This window comes from Ochlerotatus camptorhynchus, unplaced genomic scaffold (assembly GCF_037179485.1).
Source record: "Ochlerotatus camptorhynchus isolate MF236.1 unplaced genomic scaffold, CSIRO-AGI_Acam_v1.1 ptg000392l, whole genome shotgun sequence".
In the NCBI taxonomy this organism is placed as follows: Eukaryota; Metazoa; Arthropoda; class Insecta; order Diptera; family Culicidae; genus Ochlerotatus; species Ochlerotatus camptorhynchus.
Genome location: NW_027040879.1, coordinates 1,455,576 through 1,473,375, shown reverse-complemented (window position 1 = coordinate 1,473,375; position 17,800 = coordinate 1,455,576). Strand labels below are relative to the sequence as shown.

General features: G+C 39.6%; 3 protein-coding genes across 3 annotated transcripts in view; 1 reads left to right on the top strand and 2 right to left on the bottom strand.

The window, feature by feature from the left end:
• The window catches only part of LOC135710600 (pH-sensitive chloride channel 2), a 118,888-nt gene that overhangs the window by 64,410 nt on the left and 36,678 nt on the right, over positions 1 to 17,800 (top strand). The gene's annotated exons all lie outside the window — the stretch shown is intronic.
• On the bottom strand, positions 657 to 2,449 carry LOC135710589 (zinc finger protein 660-like). The gene is made up of 2 exons (XM_065233198.1): positions 2,306 to 2,449; positions 657 to 2,240 (listed from the first exon to the last, which is right to left on the bottom strand). The coding sequence occupies exons 1-2, from the start codon at positions 2,447 to 2,449 to the stop codon at positions 789 to 791; spliced, it is 1,596 nt and encodes a 531-aa protein (XP_065089270.1). The 3' UTR covers positions 657 to 788.
• Positions 15,817 to 17,311, bottom strand: LOC135710588 (zinc finger protein 660-like). The gene has a single exon (XM_065233196.1). It carries the CDS (start codon positions 17,309 to 17,311, stop codon positions 15,953 to 15,955), a length of 1,359 nt encoding a protein of 452 aa, XP_065089268.1. The 3' UTR covers positions 15,817 to 15,952.

The window sequence follows — 17,800 nt, the reverse complement described above, 5'->3', positions numbered from 1 at the left end:
TTGTTGAATATTACATCCAAACTTCTGCAACCAGGTCAATCCATCGGTTGTGTAATATAACGTTGTACGATGTACATCGATTTTGCGAACAAAATTACATCCATTGATATAATATTGTATCTGCTTTTTGCTATAACATCATTATTTCATACATCAGCTTGAATTAAATTGATAGATATTACATTTTTTTTTGCTGTGTAACTTTAAGACCAAAAGGTAACGATTTTAAATTGGCTCACTGCTTGAAAAGCCTATTGGTCCCAAGCTAACGATTAACGTATCCCATTCTAGTCGAAATTCTAGTACTACACTATGTTTGTTTTGATTTGCTATGAAAGTTTGACAGATAAAATGAGGGGTTCGTGGATTTTCTTATGTTTCGATGGGTGCATCGATTAACTTGGGACCGAAGATAGTACCAGAGCTGAGCCAAAAAGTTGAGCACGTATCTTCGGGACCTTCTGGTCTTAGAGTTACCTGTATGGTAATACGACATGCACTAACCTAAGGACACGGGATATACTACAATAGATCTAATTACTGGTCGCAGTTGTGTTAGGTCCCGAACAAAGGAAAATAAAACGAGTAGTAGAAAATGTAGTTTTAAACTGATTTAATCGTTTATTTTTCAATATGATTATTTGCCAACAGTTGGTCAATGCTACTTATCACTTACTCTAGTGCACCTTCAACAAGTCTGTTACCATGATCCGCTCATCTCGCTGTGAGGTTACGCATGGATGTGATGCTCATTTGGTCACAGTTTTCACAGTAGAATGACGTCTCCTTTATGAAATCAACTTTGCGTGAACTCGTTTGTGTCGTGCTAAATGGGATTTTTGAGCAAAACGCCCTTGACACACATCGCATACGAATGGTTTTAATCCACTGTGAGTTTGGGAATGTCGCAGCAAATGGCCGGATGTGATAAATGCTTTGCCGCAGTTTTTGCACTGGTATGGTCTTTCCTGTGTGTGACTTCTAATGTGAATTCTCAAATTAGCTGAGTTCGTGAATCCTTTATTACACTGACCACAAATATATGGTTTCTCTTGGGTGTGCTTTCGAATGTGCATTCTTAGTTTGTACATCTGGGCAAATCCATTGGAACAGTATTCGCACTTGAAGGGCCTTGTTTCCTTGTGTATGAGCTGATGCTGAGTCATTCGATGCACAAATATTTTGCAGATTAAACAATATTTGCGTTTATCTTTAGTACAGTTTGAATTTCCTGCAAGAGACTCACTCTTCTCGTATTCCTGAACATGCTCTGTGTCCCAACTTGTCTCATTTCCTTCTGTATCATTTTGGGTGCTCATATGGCCCAACTCCTCGTGGACACTTCGGTGGCTTAGCAAATGAGAAGATTGATAATATGACGCTGGACACATATCGCACGAGTATGGTTTTAAACCGTTGTGACCTTGAATATGCCGCTTCAAATTGCTGTGTGTGGTGAATGATTTGCCGCAGTCTTTACACTTGAATGGCCTCTCCTGTGTGTGACTTCTGATGTGAATTTTCAAACGGGTTGCATTTTTGAATCCCTTATCACACAAACTACAAATATGTGCTTTCTTATTTTTTGTTACTGTTTGCACAAGAGACTGGCTCTTTTCGAGTTCAAGATCCTCTTCTGTATCGGAAGATGACTCGTTTTCTGCATTATTATCATCATTATTATCCTCTGAATTGAGTAAACTGGCATCTTCTATTTTAATAGCTGGGTACTCAATTCTAATTTTAGTATTAACTACCTCGGAAATTGTGGTATTCAAAATGTCTGTTTCCTGGATCTCTCTGTGATCGATTTGAACTTCGCTTACTTCTGAAACATTACTCGAAACTTCGTTATGGTTAAACTTGAGATCATCCTGGGTATCATCTTTTATATCGGGAGAGGACTCGTTTTCGGCCGTATTATCCTCTGAATTGAGTAAACTGGCATCCTCAATTTTAATATCTGAGTACACGATTGTAGTTTCAGTATTATCTACGTCGGAAATTGTGGTATCCATAATGTCGGTTTCCTGGATCTCACTGTGATCGATTTTAACTTCTCTTACTGTTGACATATTATTCGAAACTTCAGTATGGTCATTCTTGGGATTATCCTGGCTAAACATCTCTTTAATAACACGATCATTGGTGAAACACATTTCTCGAAACGATTCAAAGTTTCGTAATGTGTTTTCACATTCTATGCATAGCGATGCTGGCACGTTTGGAACATTCATAATCTGAAAAGAATTGCATTGGGTTATATTATTATTTCGAGTTTATTTTTTACTGCATATCAACAAACCTTCAAAGATGTGAGATTCTCAATCCATTCATTCAGTGAAGAATATTCGTCAATGAAAATTAACTGAAAATGTTCACGTTCCGCAAAGCACAAGCGGCAAATCGATTCAGTTGATCTTTCCTTTTTAATTTTGTTAATCGCCATTGTAGACATAGTGTTAGGAAAGAATTTCTTTCCTGTAATTACTTTTTGATCGAAACTTGCAGGACGAAGAAATCAAAACAAAATACAAAGCAAATTGTAACACTTTTTTTTATAAACAGGGAAACTTCTGTAGCGGTAAGTTCCAACTCGGATTAACTTTTAATACGGATCCTGTTTGGGTGATCTGCAAAATGTTTTCTTAGAGTCGCGTTGATGAACTCTGATGTCGATATCAAAGCAGCTGGACATTCTGGATCGGGATTTAATCCGAGGATAATACCGGTTGGAGCTTACCACTACTAATGTTACATTGATGCTAAGAGAAGAGGTGACAATACTAAAGCCCTCTAGTTAAAGTATGGACGACTGTCACCACAAAACTGAAAAAAGCTGTTCCAATCGAGCAAAGCGGTGCATTTTGACGGTTCGATTGGAACAACTTTTGACAGACGTCCATACTTTTACTGTAGGGCTTTAGACAATACGGGGGCGAAAATGAACCACTTTTCTGTCAAACGTGAACCAGCTCCTGATTGGCCGATTTAATGTGCGTAAGATAGAGATAGAGATAGAAAAAGATAGAGATAGAAATAGAAATAAAAGAGGAAGAAGCCAATTGTCACCTCTTCCTCTTAGCATTGATGTACCAAAACCATTGGATCGCCTGTTTGTATGAATCTTGGTACACGCTATTTCAAAACTACCCAAATTTGGGAAGAATCGACCAAGATATTTATGTAAATATAGGTAGCTTGTTGGATTGTTGGTAGATTGTTGGTAGATAAGTACACGGTGTTTCGCAAAAACCCATTAATGGGTATAAAAATACCCATTTCCGCTAAAAGTGCCCCTCCTCATTTAATGGGTAAACTATGGTTTACTCATAAATGGGTAAATGGGTGGTCTGTCAATAAATGGGTGTTTTTTCACCCATTTTCTTATATTGTGTTTACCGTAAAATGGGTGAAAAAATACCCATTTTTACAAATGGAGGATGCAAGCGCTCGTTGATGTAAAAATGTTTTTAAAACATTGAAAATAAATGCAGGTGTTCCGCTCAAATTTTTCACGAAACATTATAATACAAATTATCCATTGTATTGACTTATCCGTAAGCCTCTCCAACGTTTTGGATTCTAATATTTTCCGGAGATCGTTGCTGCGGACAGTAACTGTTTGCATCGTGGTTTGCATTCCCAATGACGGAAATGAGACGATAAAATTTCGAAGTGTTTTTTCACCCATTAATGGGTAAAAAATATACCCATTATTCAACCGTGAACTGATTCTTTAAATGGGTATTTTTTCACCCATTTTATGATTTCAAAATTCCCCATTTTTTGACAGCTGCATACATGGTTTGAAAATGGGTATTTTTTTACCCATTAATGAGTTTTCACGAAACACCGTGTAGGTATATACCTGAGTACTGCGGACTCAACCAATGTGCTTGTCAACTGGGAGCCAGCGTAAACTGTCAAACGGGAGCCAAACATTCAGAAGCTACAAAAGTAGTTACCCTTCTGTTCCATTGCCAAAAAATGTTATCTGTTAGAAATCAGAAAATCTCTTTCGTAACATATTTTAATTTGTAAGCTCAACAGTAGAAACCAACGAGCCACGCGACAAAAGCATACACGCTAACTCCAGAGTACCCATTAAGTGAGTATCTTGTACACATTTTTAGAACTGGTTCTAAAATGTCAAAAAATGAGTATTTTCGTAATATTGAAAAATGGGTACTTTTTCCCCTTCTTTGAAAACCTGTTCTGGAATAAAAATGACTAAAAGAGATTCATTATTGATTCAGTGCGAAAGTGACGGCATTTTGCAAGTGCAAATCAGTTATATTTGACGGGAGTAGAGATTTCTCATAAGATTGGTGCATGTGCATGCGAATGGGATTTCATTCTGACAATCGAGAAAATGGAAGCCCTAAAAGACCAACAGAACCCAGAAAAGTACGGAAAACTGAAAGGTAGTATATTTTTCGTTTATTTTGATTTTTCTGTAATTCATTCAGCATTATCTTGTTTTGTTTCCGGATGCACTGTGTTAGTTTCAGCTTATCTGAATCCTGTTCCATAACGGTGCTGGTGTGGCTCAATACAGCTTTCATTTAAAGCTTTGAAGGCCCATATCATGTAGTGTCACCTCCAGAAAGCTGGACAAGATAATGACCATTTTCCGGATGTTAAGCCGATGGAAGTAAAGCAAGTGCAGAAGGAGGATAGGATGGACGAGTATCCCATAAAAAATCTCTTCTATTACCGCAGCAAACCGATAAAAGCAAAACTTTGGGAGCTTGCATCGGCAGCTATCTATAATCCACAGACAAACAGACATAACACATTGAATATTTCTCACTGTAAAACATTGTCGCTAAAACATTACCGCCATCTGTTGAGTACACTGTGGTGGGCACTACACTGAACAGATGGCGGCAGTGTGTAAACGTCAAACGCAAGGGAATTGACTATGCGCGCCACAGGTGGCGGTACTACCAACTACGATACTTTTAAATTGTCCGTTAAATGCTTGTTCGATGAATAACTTACGAGTGTTATGTCTGTTTGTCTGTGTATAATCTATAGATCAAATATTTCATTGATTTTTGCTGGAATTTTTTTAATAAAGAAAGTGATTGTTTGATTATTTTAAGTTGAGCTTTGTGTGATGATTTTAAGTTGAATTTTGACGTTTTTATTATTGATGGTAATAAGTCCTAAAGGCTAGTTTTTTTTTCTAAAAAATGGGTACTTTTTCCCCATTACTGAAAAACACGATGATTAAAAAATACTCATTTTATGAAGTACTCGTCAAATACTCATCAATGAGTAAAGTTGGTTTTACTCATTTCATGAGTTAAGCCACTTTTCTTCGAAATGGGTACTTTTTTACTCATTAATGGGTACTTCGGGGTTAGCGTGTATGCAACAGCACAGTTTTTATGACTCAGTCGGGTTTTCAATTTTAATAAAACATACGTTGGCAAAACAGGTACGAATCAAACTTTATTAGAGTCATGAGGGTTCGAGCACTCCTGGCTCAGCGATTTTGGCGGGATCCAACTTAGGAATAGCAAAAACAATTTTGCACTTGAGAAAATTTTCAAGTAATTTTTCATTGGCTTGCAAAACAAAATCGGTGGACTCCGCAGTACCCAGGTATATACAAAGTAAAACGAACTATGATTTTTGACATGATTTTTACTATAAGGACAGAGCAATAACGCATTCATTGCTTTAAATCACTAGTTATGTTAGGATTATTGATACTATAGATTACATACACAGCAAAAAAAATGTAATATCGAGCAACGTAGTTTAAGCTGACGTATGAAATAATGATGTAATAGCAGAAATCAGATACAATATTACATCAACAGATGTAATTTTGTTCGCAAAATCGGCATGCATCGTGCAACGTAATATAACACCACCAGCGGAATGACCTCTGTGCAGATGTTTGGATGTAATATTTAACAACTTTTTTTTTCTGTGTAGATAACCGAAGGCGAAGTAGAATCAACAATCAATACGAAACTAACGATTTTAAATTGGCTCACTACTTGACTAGTCTATTGGTCCCAAGTACATCTATAAGCGTATCGCATTCTAGTCGAAATTCTAGTACTACACTATGTTTGTTTTGATTCGCTATGAAAGTTTGACAGATAAAATGAGGGGTTCGTGGATTTTCCTATGCTTCGAGGGGTGCATCGATTACTTTGAGACTGAAGAGAGTACCAGAGCAGAGCCAGACATTTGAGCACGTTTCTTCGCGACCTTCTGGTCTTAGAGTTACTTCTATGGTAGAATGTATTTAAACGAGCATGACTTCATGATATATTCGCGAGGGAAGTATAGTAATATTATGAGCAAATTTATTATTTATTTTCATTTCATTCTAATGTTATTCGAGAATATTACGCAACCCACTACTCGATTCACTCTTGCAAAGATTTTCTCTGCACTTCATTATGAAATTTGAGCACGAAACAAAACAAAACAAAACTGCACAACGATGGCATGAACATTTTCCACATTTTTCATAGATGCAAAAAAAAACCTTTTTTTGCATCCACAGTATCTATAGTTAGGATGACATATGTTTCATGCCTGTTTTTAGGGGTATGCGGTATGAAATCCCGAAATTAGCTAAACATTACGAAATCTTCGTCTCAAATCCATCTAAACTCTCACAATGTGGATTTTGCCAGCTTATTGCAAACGGTAGTTCTGTAAGACCCTATGCAATCAAATATTCTCCTTATGATCTTCAGAATTATTCTTAATCATAAATTTAGATCAGACGAATTATTACCTACACAAAACGAAACGAAACTACATGTTCAATTTCCGGAAATAACAATCATCTGCAGAGAATATTGTATTAGACTGAATGATCTGGGCAACAAAACCATTTTCTGACCGATTCATTGCCATAATGCTGCGGCCAATTAAAACATCTCAAATTTGAGATTCGTTTGCTGAAATTCGCGAAAACTTAGGTTACTCATAGGCTAAATATAGTAAATTATCAACAAACACACGGCCAATGAGATCAACCCTAATTTGAGTTCAGTTTACTCATAATCGCAAAAAGTGCAAGAACTCAGCGATGAGTAAATTGTCATGTCTTTTTCTGCGGAAAACCTCAAAAATCTGTCGAAAATTTTACTCAGTCTAGGTGCAGTACCAATAGACTGAGAGAATCGAATATATACACACTTTGAAACTTTTACCGACTTCGGTAATTTTTTACCGAACATTCAACAGCTGAACTTGAAAGTTAGGTAAAACTTTGACCCTCATTTCAAATGCTGTTTCACTAAATGTTAATTTCAAAACACTGTCGGCCTTGTTTAAATAATGGCGTCGGGCCATTATGGTTAAGTTTTCCTTGTTTTGAAACCTTTAAACTAATTAATTAAAATGCCAGATTTTTACCGAACAGTTCAGCTGTTGAAAGTTCGGTGAAAATTATTCTGGATTTTTTTTTGGAAGAAGTTGGCAAAACATGAGGCAATTTTACTCATTGCTGAGCTCAAATTTGGATCGATCTCATTGGTCGTTTATGAAAAAAATCGAGAGAGATTTCACTCAATTTATTAGTATGCTCCTAGACTGAGTTTTCGAGAAATCGACATATTTTATTTTCTATCATATAATTGGATTAACAGGACGAAGTATGTACAAGTTCAGAACAAATTTTCCCATTTATTAATTTTCCACAGATTTTTAAACTTTTACCGAACAGTTCCGTAATTCAAAAACCCCGTAAAGCCGTACTGACTGGATTAGTGTGTAGGCTGTCTTGCAATGAGCACTCATGCATAGGATTTCCAGTGAAAACTAGATGTATGAGTGCCCATTGCAAGACAGCGTATATCACGTGATATACGCTGTAATGTGAACGGGGTATAAATGAACAAATCTTGTCATTTTAGTAGAGATTTAGTTTCAAAGTAGCTTTTACCGAACAGTTCAGCTGTTCAGATTTCGGTAAAAATTACGGAAGTCGGCGATAATTTCTAAGTGTGTGTAGAAGGCTTACAATTAGAATCTTAGAAAAGTAAATATTGCAGTAGAATGATTTTTTTTTTCAATCTCAATACATTCTTTTCCGGAACCCCGTATATTATGGAACAATAACAAACAAGGATTATTCAATACAGTATCATTGTTGTTAGCTATATTTAGTTCGACTAATCATTTTAATGATTACATCGTTGAAAATTGTTTCAATATGAAGAACAATCATGTAAGATGTATTTTATTGGGAGCGATATTCATCCCAGAAAACCATGCCAAAACAAATGTTTGCTGTTGGATTTCTTAAAAGGCAAATCTATATGACTATATAATGATTGGGATAGATCTGTTTACAATCTTTAAACCTCAAAAATCAAAGAAAGCTATTCCAATGAGATATACATGTTTTCCTATACTGCAAAGTTAAATGACTGTCCAATAGTTTCTACATGTCTGTTTACAAGCGACATATCAACAAACGTCAAAAATCGTTAAAAGCAACTCCAATAAAATAAACATAATTATCTTATAAGATATATCTTTTAGTGAACAATATTCATCATGAAAACAGGTATATTTTACTGAATTTTCTCATAGTGCAAACTTATATAATTTTCCATTAGTTTCTAGATGTCTGTTCCCACCCATTACATATCAGACAATATTCATATACATATTATCTATCGCCAATCACGCTCGAACCAAAGTATTATCATAGAGGTAACTCTAAGACTAGAAGGTCCCGAAAAACGTGCTCAACTTTTTGGCTCAGCTCTGGTACTCTCTTCGGTCCCAAGCTAATCGATTCACCCCTCGAAACATAGGAAAAACCAATAACCCCTCATTTTATCTGTCAAACTTTCATAGCGAATCAAAACAAACATTGCGTAGTACTAGAATTTCGACTAGAATAGGGTACGTTAATCGTTTGCTTGGGACCAATAGGCTACTAAAGTGGTGAGCCAATTTAAAATCGTTAGTTTCGTATTGATTGTTGGTATTATCAAGTACTAAGTATGTGAAATTACGATAGAAATCATTCCATATCGCAGCCATAGTTTTTAAGTGATAATCCAATAGAATCTATCAATCATCACATAGAATGAATAAATCTGCTGACATTGCTATGTTATAAGATGGATCCAATAAACGGTACATGTCGATTTGTTTCAGTGTAGGTCCCCAAGAAACGTGCTCAACTTTTTGGCTCAGCTCTGGTACTCTCTTCGGTCCTGGTCCCAAGCTAATGGATGCTCTCCTCGAAACATAGGAAAATCCACGAACCCCTCTTTTTATCTGTCAAACTTTCATAGCGAATCAAAACAAACATAATGTAGTACTAGAATTTCGACTAGAATGGGCTGCGTTAATCTATTTGCTTGGGACCAATAGGCTAGTCAAGTAGTGAGCCAATTTAAAATCTATAGTTCGTATTGATTGTTGGTAGAATGCTAAGATGAAACGTTTGAAGAAATACTTTATTTTGTGTGATTCTTTTGAAGAGAAAAATCGGTCCCTTTCATCCATGCACACGGGCATATGCTTGTGTGGTTTTTACATTTTTGCAGCCCCCTGGTAGAGTTGAAATTTTGCGTTGAGCATGAGAAGTGCGTGTTTCTGGTAGCCTTATTTGCTGTTTTGTTTTGATTTTGCGTTCCGTTTCTCAATCTTCCATTTCGCTTTCCTCCATTCCATATGCTGAATGTTGTAAGTTAACACGGCGTGCAGATTAGCGGGGTTCAAATTAAAAAGTGTTCAGATTACAAACGGTCAGATTACCGGGGTTCACGGTACTTGGTCTCTAGTAGAAATACTCAGAGGGCAAGATGGGCGGAGAGAAATGAACTGCCAACATCTGAGCCAATCGAACATTCCCATTAGACTTTGTCCCAGGATTTCTTATTCTTACTAGATTAAATTTGAGAGTATTGCAATCGAACAGTAATGTAATCGCCTTTACGTTTCGTGTGCTTCTCAAATTCAACTAGTTTTTGGAATCAAAAACAATATTATAACTCTATTGACTAATTGATCTTAGTCAGTTAATTAATGACACTAAGAAATATGCAAAATATGCAATCAATTATTATTTTTCACGTAAATCGAATCAAAAATAAAAGTCATCTGAAATGCTGGCTTCTAGCAAGGGTTGCAAGATAATTTAGATACAAATCCCTCCTTCATAATTGTATTTTGTTTTCTCCGCCTATCTCTCCCTCTGAGTATTTCTAGTCTCTAGTGTCGAACTAATAATTTCACATGAGGCAGGATTGCTATGACATAAGATATGACATTTAATTTTAAGGAAATTAAATGGTATTCAGCAATTTTTTTATGGTTCGAATTGCCCCGTACTTTTTCATCTTTTCGTGATTCGTTACGGGATCTAAGATCTACCACCGATTCTTAGTCCTGCCTTACTACTTCAATCTAGGGGAACAGGATTTTTCAGTAATCAAAGGAACACATCTTAGTCCTTGTTACTTTTTATGCCTTGTTGATAGTGACAAGACTCGACTTTGTCCATCGAGGATGATCTTGAAACAAGGAAACGTGAGTTTGTTAGTCTTCATTTATGTGATCCATAATCTTCTATTCGTTGTTCTCTAGTTTGAAGTGGTTAAGCCTAGGATTCTGATATAAAGTCAATATCGGTATCATTGCTTAATTTTGTTGCTAAGGAATCCTATTTTGACTGACAAAGGGGCGCGCCTTTGGAGGGTGCTCTCACTCTTCTAAGGGTATAAATAGCGGGACCTTTCAATTGATCAATTTCATGAGTCAGAGTCGATCGTTTGCACTTCACTCATTCAGTCCAGTTGATGTACAGTTATGGTTCCAACTGAGACTCGAGTAGTGTAGTAGTCAAACAGTTTAGTTTAGTCCGGTTTTGGCTCGCTCAGTCGAGTTGTTCAAGTTGCGCGTTTGTTCGTGTCGTAGTGCCGGTCGCATCGTGTGATGGGAAGGCAGCGCTCCCGGAGCAAGCTCCGTGAGAAAGTGAACAGTAGTGAAGGTAGCTCATGCGTACCTATCACAAATAGGTACGCTACTCTTCCCACCGATGTTGGGAATGCCCCACCAGCGGAAGTGAAGCGGACGAAGAAAAGGAAGAAGAATCAGGGCCAGTCCGATGGTGCGAGTGGCCGTGACACCATGACGAACGTCAGCGACATCGGTGAATTCGGCGGTACCGTCGAGCATGAAAATTCTGCCGTCCCGAGTGCGGCAAAAGTCAAGCTTCCTCCACTGGTGGTGATGAAAGTGCCACTCAACACGCTCATTGGCGATCTTACATCGCTGGGTGTTGCAGCTGAATTCAAGCTGAGCAGGATCGGCACCAAGGTGATGCTGCGTACCAAAGCGGAGTACGAAGCAACCGTGAAGTACCTGAAGGATTCCAGGGCGGAATACTTCACACATGACATCCCCGGTGAGAAGCCCTTCAAGGTAGTCATCAGGGGCTTACCGAACTTCAACCCCAAGTCGATCGAAGAAGAACTTAAGGACCGTTACAAGCTAGCCCCAATCGCAGTCTTCCGGATGACGAGGAGAGACGAAAACGTGAAAACGTACCCGGATTGCCTTTTCCTGGTTCATTTCCAGAAGGGAACGGTGACGCTCAATGCGTTGAAGGCCATCCGCTCCATCAACTTCATCATTGTTCAATGGGAGCCATACCGTGGCGGCCGTCACGACGTCACCCAGTGTCAGCGTTGCCTGAATTTCGGGCATGGCACCCGAAACTGCTACATCAATCCGCGCTGTGGCAAATGCGCCCAAAATCATGTTTCCTCCGAGTGCGTTGTCGACGAGTCGGAAACGTGCAAATGCGCCAACTGTGGTGGAGCTCATCAAGGGTCCGACAAACAGTGTCCCAAACGCGAGGATTTCAAGCGGATCCGAAAGCAAGCGTCCACAAGAAGCCAACCAGGACGGAAGAAGGAAAACACTCCGGCATTCAGGGTGGAGGACTTCCCGCCTCTTCGTGGTACGCAACACGGTCAAGCAAATCCACGGGTGCAATCCGGCCCCCGTCAAGAAACGTCTGGTGCCTCAGCTGGACAAAGCTCTCCATCCCCCCCCTGGATTCTGGAGACAACCAGAAGCACAAAACGCCAATCCCGATCTCTTCTCTGCGGATGAGCTGATGAAGATTTTCGTCGACATGACCAGCGCTCTTCGTCAGTGCCGCAACAAACCCGAACAGATCCAAGTGCTCGGTAAGTTTATCATTCGGTATGGCGTCTAAACCGTTAACTATAGTCACGTGGAACGCTTGCTCTGTACGAGCCAAAAAGTTCGAGCTTGCTGACTTCCTCCGCAAGCATAGTATCGACGTGGGCCTCCTATCAGAGACCCATCTAAAGTCCGGCGACAGCTTCTGGTTGCCTGACCACAACATTATTCGGCTTGATCGCACCAGCTCCAGGGGGGGGTGGTGTTGCGGTCGTCGTCAAGAAAGGAATAAAATACCACACTCTGTCTCATATCCGCACCTCTATCATCGAGGCCCTTGGTGTGGAGGTGGAGTCGTCGACTGGATACGTCCATTTCATCGCCGTCTACTGCCCTCGACAGTGTGCCGCCAACAGTGGACTAGCGGCTAAATTCAAAAAAGATCTGTCCACCATCACCCGTACCGGTTCCCGCTTCGTAGTTGGAGGAGATCTGAATGCTCGCCATGAGGCCTGGCGGAACTACCAGCAGAACCAGAACGGTCGTCTGCTGTTCGACCACTCACAGCATGGGCTGTACTCCGTTTGGTTTTCGGATGAACCAACATTTATCTCACCGGCTGGCAACCCATCGACGCTAGACCTGTTCCTGACAAATATCGGCTTGTCCAAGCCGGTGGCATTGAACGAACTCAGCTCCGACCACCAACCGGTGGTGGCTGAACTGGGCTGCAACGTGGCTCCTGCTTCAAGCCTGCGCAAGGACTACCATCGCGTAAACTGGGCCCAGTTTGGACGCGTGGTAGACAGGCACATCATCGACAACCCGTCGCTTGACACCGTGGAGGACATCGACCGAGCGTTGGAGGGACTCCACCAAGCCATAACCGTGGCTGACGAGGCGTGCGTCCGACGAGTTCCTGTGAGGGGTAAGTTTATTGCCATTGATTCCCACACCCAATTACTGATTCGCTTGAGAAATGTGCGTAGACGCCAGTTCCAGAGAACCGGAGATCTAGTGAGGAGACGTGAAATGGCCGATCTGAACAAGGAGATTGCTTCCAGAATGGTCTCACTCCAGAACGAAAGTTTCGGGCGGCTTGTCCAGAATCTGGACGACCGCTCCAGACCATTCTGGAAGGTAGCTAAGGTCCTAAAGACGCACCCCAAACCCATTCCTCCACTCAAAGATGAAAATGATGACGATCGGCTCATAATCACCCCTCAGGAGAAAGCAAATGCGATTGGTGAGCATATTGCCAAATCGCACTTGCTTGGCTTCGACATCCAAAGTCCGCTCGAAGTTCAGGTTGAGCAATGCGTACTCAACCTTGATTCCTCCCCTTGTGCCATCCCCCCGGAGGATAGAATCACAGTGGAACAGATTTGCTCAACGCTGAAATGCACCAAAAACATGAAGGCCCCCGGGTTTGACGGAATATTCAACCTAGTATTGAAAAATCTCAGCATGAAGGTTCACTCTCTGCTGGCTGCTGTCTTCAACAGATGCTTGGAACTGCACTACTTTCCAAGTATCTGGAAGACAGCGAAAATCATACCTATCCGCAAACCCGGGAAGGACCCAACGCTAGCTTCAAGCTACAGACCAATCAGCCTACTTTCAGCGCTGAGCAAATTGTTCGAGAAACTCATTCTCAATCGTTTGCTCAAGTTTGTCGAGGAACACAACATTCTCCTACCGGAACAGTTCGGGTTCAGGAAGGGGCACTCCACAAATCATCAGCTAGTACGGGTGATGAATAACATCCGAAGTAACAAGGCTGTATCCAAGTCTACAGCCATGGCATTGTTAGACGTTGAGAAAGCGTTTGATAATGTCTGGCACAATGGGCTTGTATACAAGCTTTGTAACTTCAACTTTCCTTTGCATCTTGTTAAAATCACCCGTAACTACCTTCAGCAAAGGTCGTTCAGGGTATCGTTGAATGGTTGCAATTCAAGCACATTTTCCATCCCAGCAGGTGTTCCGCAAGGAAGTCTGTTGGGCCCTTTGCTATACAGCATCTACACTTCCGACATTCCTCCCTTGGGTAACGGTTGCGTGTTATTTCTGTTCGCAGATGATACTGCTATAACCGTCAAGGGAAGGATGCCTCGTGAAATAACAAACAAGCTTCAACGATGCCTTGACGCCTTTGCTGATTATGCCAACACGTGGAAAATCAAAATCAATGCTTCCAAAACCCAAACAATAATGTTCCTCCATCGGCAATCTCCCAAACTAAAACCAGCTCCCTCTTGTACTGTAATCATGGATGGCACAAGGGTTGAGTGGTCCGCCGAAGTAACCTATCTCGGGATGTTGTTTGACGAAAAGCTCCTATTCCGCTCGCATGTGGAGAAAACCGTAATCAAGTGTTCCACCTTGGTTAGGTCTCTGTATCCGCTGATTTGTCGTAGATCCCGCCTCTCAAGGGTGAACAAACTGGCTGTCTACAAACAAATCATAGCACCTGCGATCCTCTACGCAGCTCCGGTGTGGGAATCATGTGCTCAGACTCACAGGAACAAAATCCAGGTTGCTCAGAACAGAGTGCTTAGGATGATCCTTGATCGTCCCTTTGACACAAGAATTTCAGACCTCCACCAAGAGGCGAACATTCCAAAATTAGATTTCAAAATTGATGACATTAAGACTAGGTTTATGCAGAAATGCATTACATCAGAACATGCCTTGATAAGCAATTTGTATATAGTAGGTTAGGTGTATATAGTAGTTACAGGTTAATTGTAGTTGTAAATAGTAGTTATAAGTAGTCTCCTTTTTCAAATTCAAAACAAACCAATCCCACCAAGGTGGTCATACTCTAATAACAGGCCTGATAGGACTAGGAACTGTAAATAATAATTAAAAATTTCAAATGTACTAAAGTTGAAAAGACGCATCTGTGTCACTTGATAATCCATACATGTAAACCAAACAAATACAAGAAATAAAGATCATTTGAATTTAAAAAAAAAAAAAAAAAAAAAAAATTGATCAATTTAGATGGTCAAGTTTTGAACCCATCATAGCATGCTTTTGGCGCTGTTGTATATGGAAGATCAAATGTAAAATACTGTGATAGCCACAGCATAGTTCTGTCAAAATCTCAGCATTTTCATTGATCCATTAAAACCGATTCCTTGCGATGAAGGTAACTGTGACAACTGTATCAAAACCGAATAGGGGAAATGGATGTAATGTCGGCCGAAATGCCCCTAATTTGGGCCCATACATAAATTCAGCAATCGACTAAATTTTCAAAACTATCCATTAGTACCGTCCCAATGACGCGTTCATTTAGATAAATTTGATAAATAACAGATTTTTAGCGATGGGCCCAATCTTAGATCCATAAGCCAACATTAGAGCCATTTCCCCTACTTCATCATTTCTCAATAGTGATGGAGTAATATGACATGCACTAACCTAAGGACACGGGATATACTACAATAAATCAAATTACTGGTCGCAGTTGTGTTAGGTCCCGAACAAAGGTTTAAGTTTTATTCATTTAGACAGTAATTGTCAGTTGAATTTTTCAATAAACAATGAACAATAAACAATAAAGGAAAATAAAACGAGCAGCAGAAAATGTAGTTTTAAACTGATTTAATCGTTTATTTTTCAATATGATAATTTGCCAACAGTTGGTCAATGCTACTTATCACTTACTCTAGTGCACCTTCAACAAGTCTGTTACCATGATCCGCTCATCTCGCTGTGAGGTTACGCATGGATGTGATGCTCATTTGGTCACAGTTTTCACAGTAGAATGACGTCTCCTTTATGAAATCAACTTTGCGTGAACTCGTTTGTGTCGTGCCAATTGGAATTTTAGACCAAAACGCCTTTGACACACATCGCATACAAATGGTTTTAATCCACTGTGAGTTCGGGAATGTCGCAGCAAATGGCCGGATGTGATAAATGCTTTGCCGCAGTTTTTGCACTGGTATGGTCTTTCCTGTGTGTGACTTCTAATGTGAATTCTCAAATTAGCTGAGCTCGTGAATCCTTTATTACACTGACCACAAATATATGGTTTCTCTTGGGTGTGCTTTCGAATGTGCATTCTTAGTTTGTACATCTGGGCAAATCCATTGGAACAGTATTCGCACTTGAAGGGCCTTGTTTCCTTGTGTATGAGCTGATGCTGAGTCATTCGATGCACAAATATTTTGCAGATTAAACAATATTTGCGTTTATCTTTAGTACAGTTTGAATTTCCTGCAAGAGACTCACTATTCTCGTATTCCTGAACATGCTCTGTGTCCCAACTTGTCTCATTTCCTTTTTTATCATTTTGGGTGCTCATATGGCCCAACTCTTCGTGGGCAGTTCGGTGGCTTAGAAAATGAGAATATTGATAATATGACGCTGGACACATATCGCACGAGTATGGTTTTGAACCTTTGTGACGTTGAATATGCCGCTTCAAACTGCTGTGTGTGGCGAATGATTGGCCGCAGTCTTTACACTTGAATGGCTGCTCCTGTGTGTGACTTCTGATGTGAATTTTCAAACGGGTTGCATTTTTGTATCCCTTATCACAAAAACTACAAATATGTGCTTTCTTTTTTTTGGTTACTGGTACTGGCACTGGCACGACAGACTCGCTCTTTTTGAGTTCAAGATCCTCTTCTGTATCGGGAGATGACTCGTTTTCTGCCTTATTATCATCATTATTATCCTCTGAATTGAGTAAACTGGCATCTTCTATTTTAATAGCTGGGTACTCAATTCTAATTTTAGTATTAACTACCTCGGAAATTGTGGTATTCAAAATGTCTGTTTCCTGGATCTCACTGTGATCAATTTGAACTTCGCTTACTTCTGAAACATTACTCGAAACTTCGTTATGGTTAAACTTGAGATCATCCTGGGTATCATCTTTTGTATCGGGAGAGGACTCGTTTTCGACCGTATTATCCCCATTATTATCCTCTGAATTGAGTAAACTGGCATCCTCAATTTTAATATCTGAGTACACGATTGTAGTTTCAGTATTATCTACGTCGGAAATTGTGGTATCCATAATGTCGGTTTCCTGGATCTCACTGTGATCAATTTTAACATCCCTTTCTGCTGACATATTATTCAAAACTTCGGTATGGTCATTCTTAGGATCATCCTGGCTAAACATCTCTTTAATAACACGATCATTGGTGAAACACATTTCTCGAAACGATTCAAAGTTTTGTAATGTGTTTTCACATTCTATGCATAGCGATGCTGGCACGTTTGGAACATTCATAATCTGAAAAGAATTGCATTGGGTTATATTATTATTTCGAGTTTATTTTTTACTGCATATCAACATACCTTCAAAGATGTGAGATTCTCAATCCATTCATTCAGTGAAGAATATTCGTCAATGAAAATTAACTGAAAATGTTCACGTTCCGCAAAGCACAAGCGGCAAATCGATTCAGTTGGTCTTTCCTTTTTAATTTTGTTAATCGCCATTGTAGACATAGTGTTAGGAAAGAATTTCTTTTCTGTAATTACTTTTTGATCGAAACTTGCAGGACGAAGAAATCAAAACAAAATACAAAGCAAATTGTAACACTTTTTTTTTATAAACAGGGAAACTTCTGTAGCGGTAAGTTCCAACTCGGATTAACTTTTAATA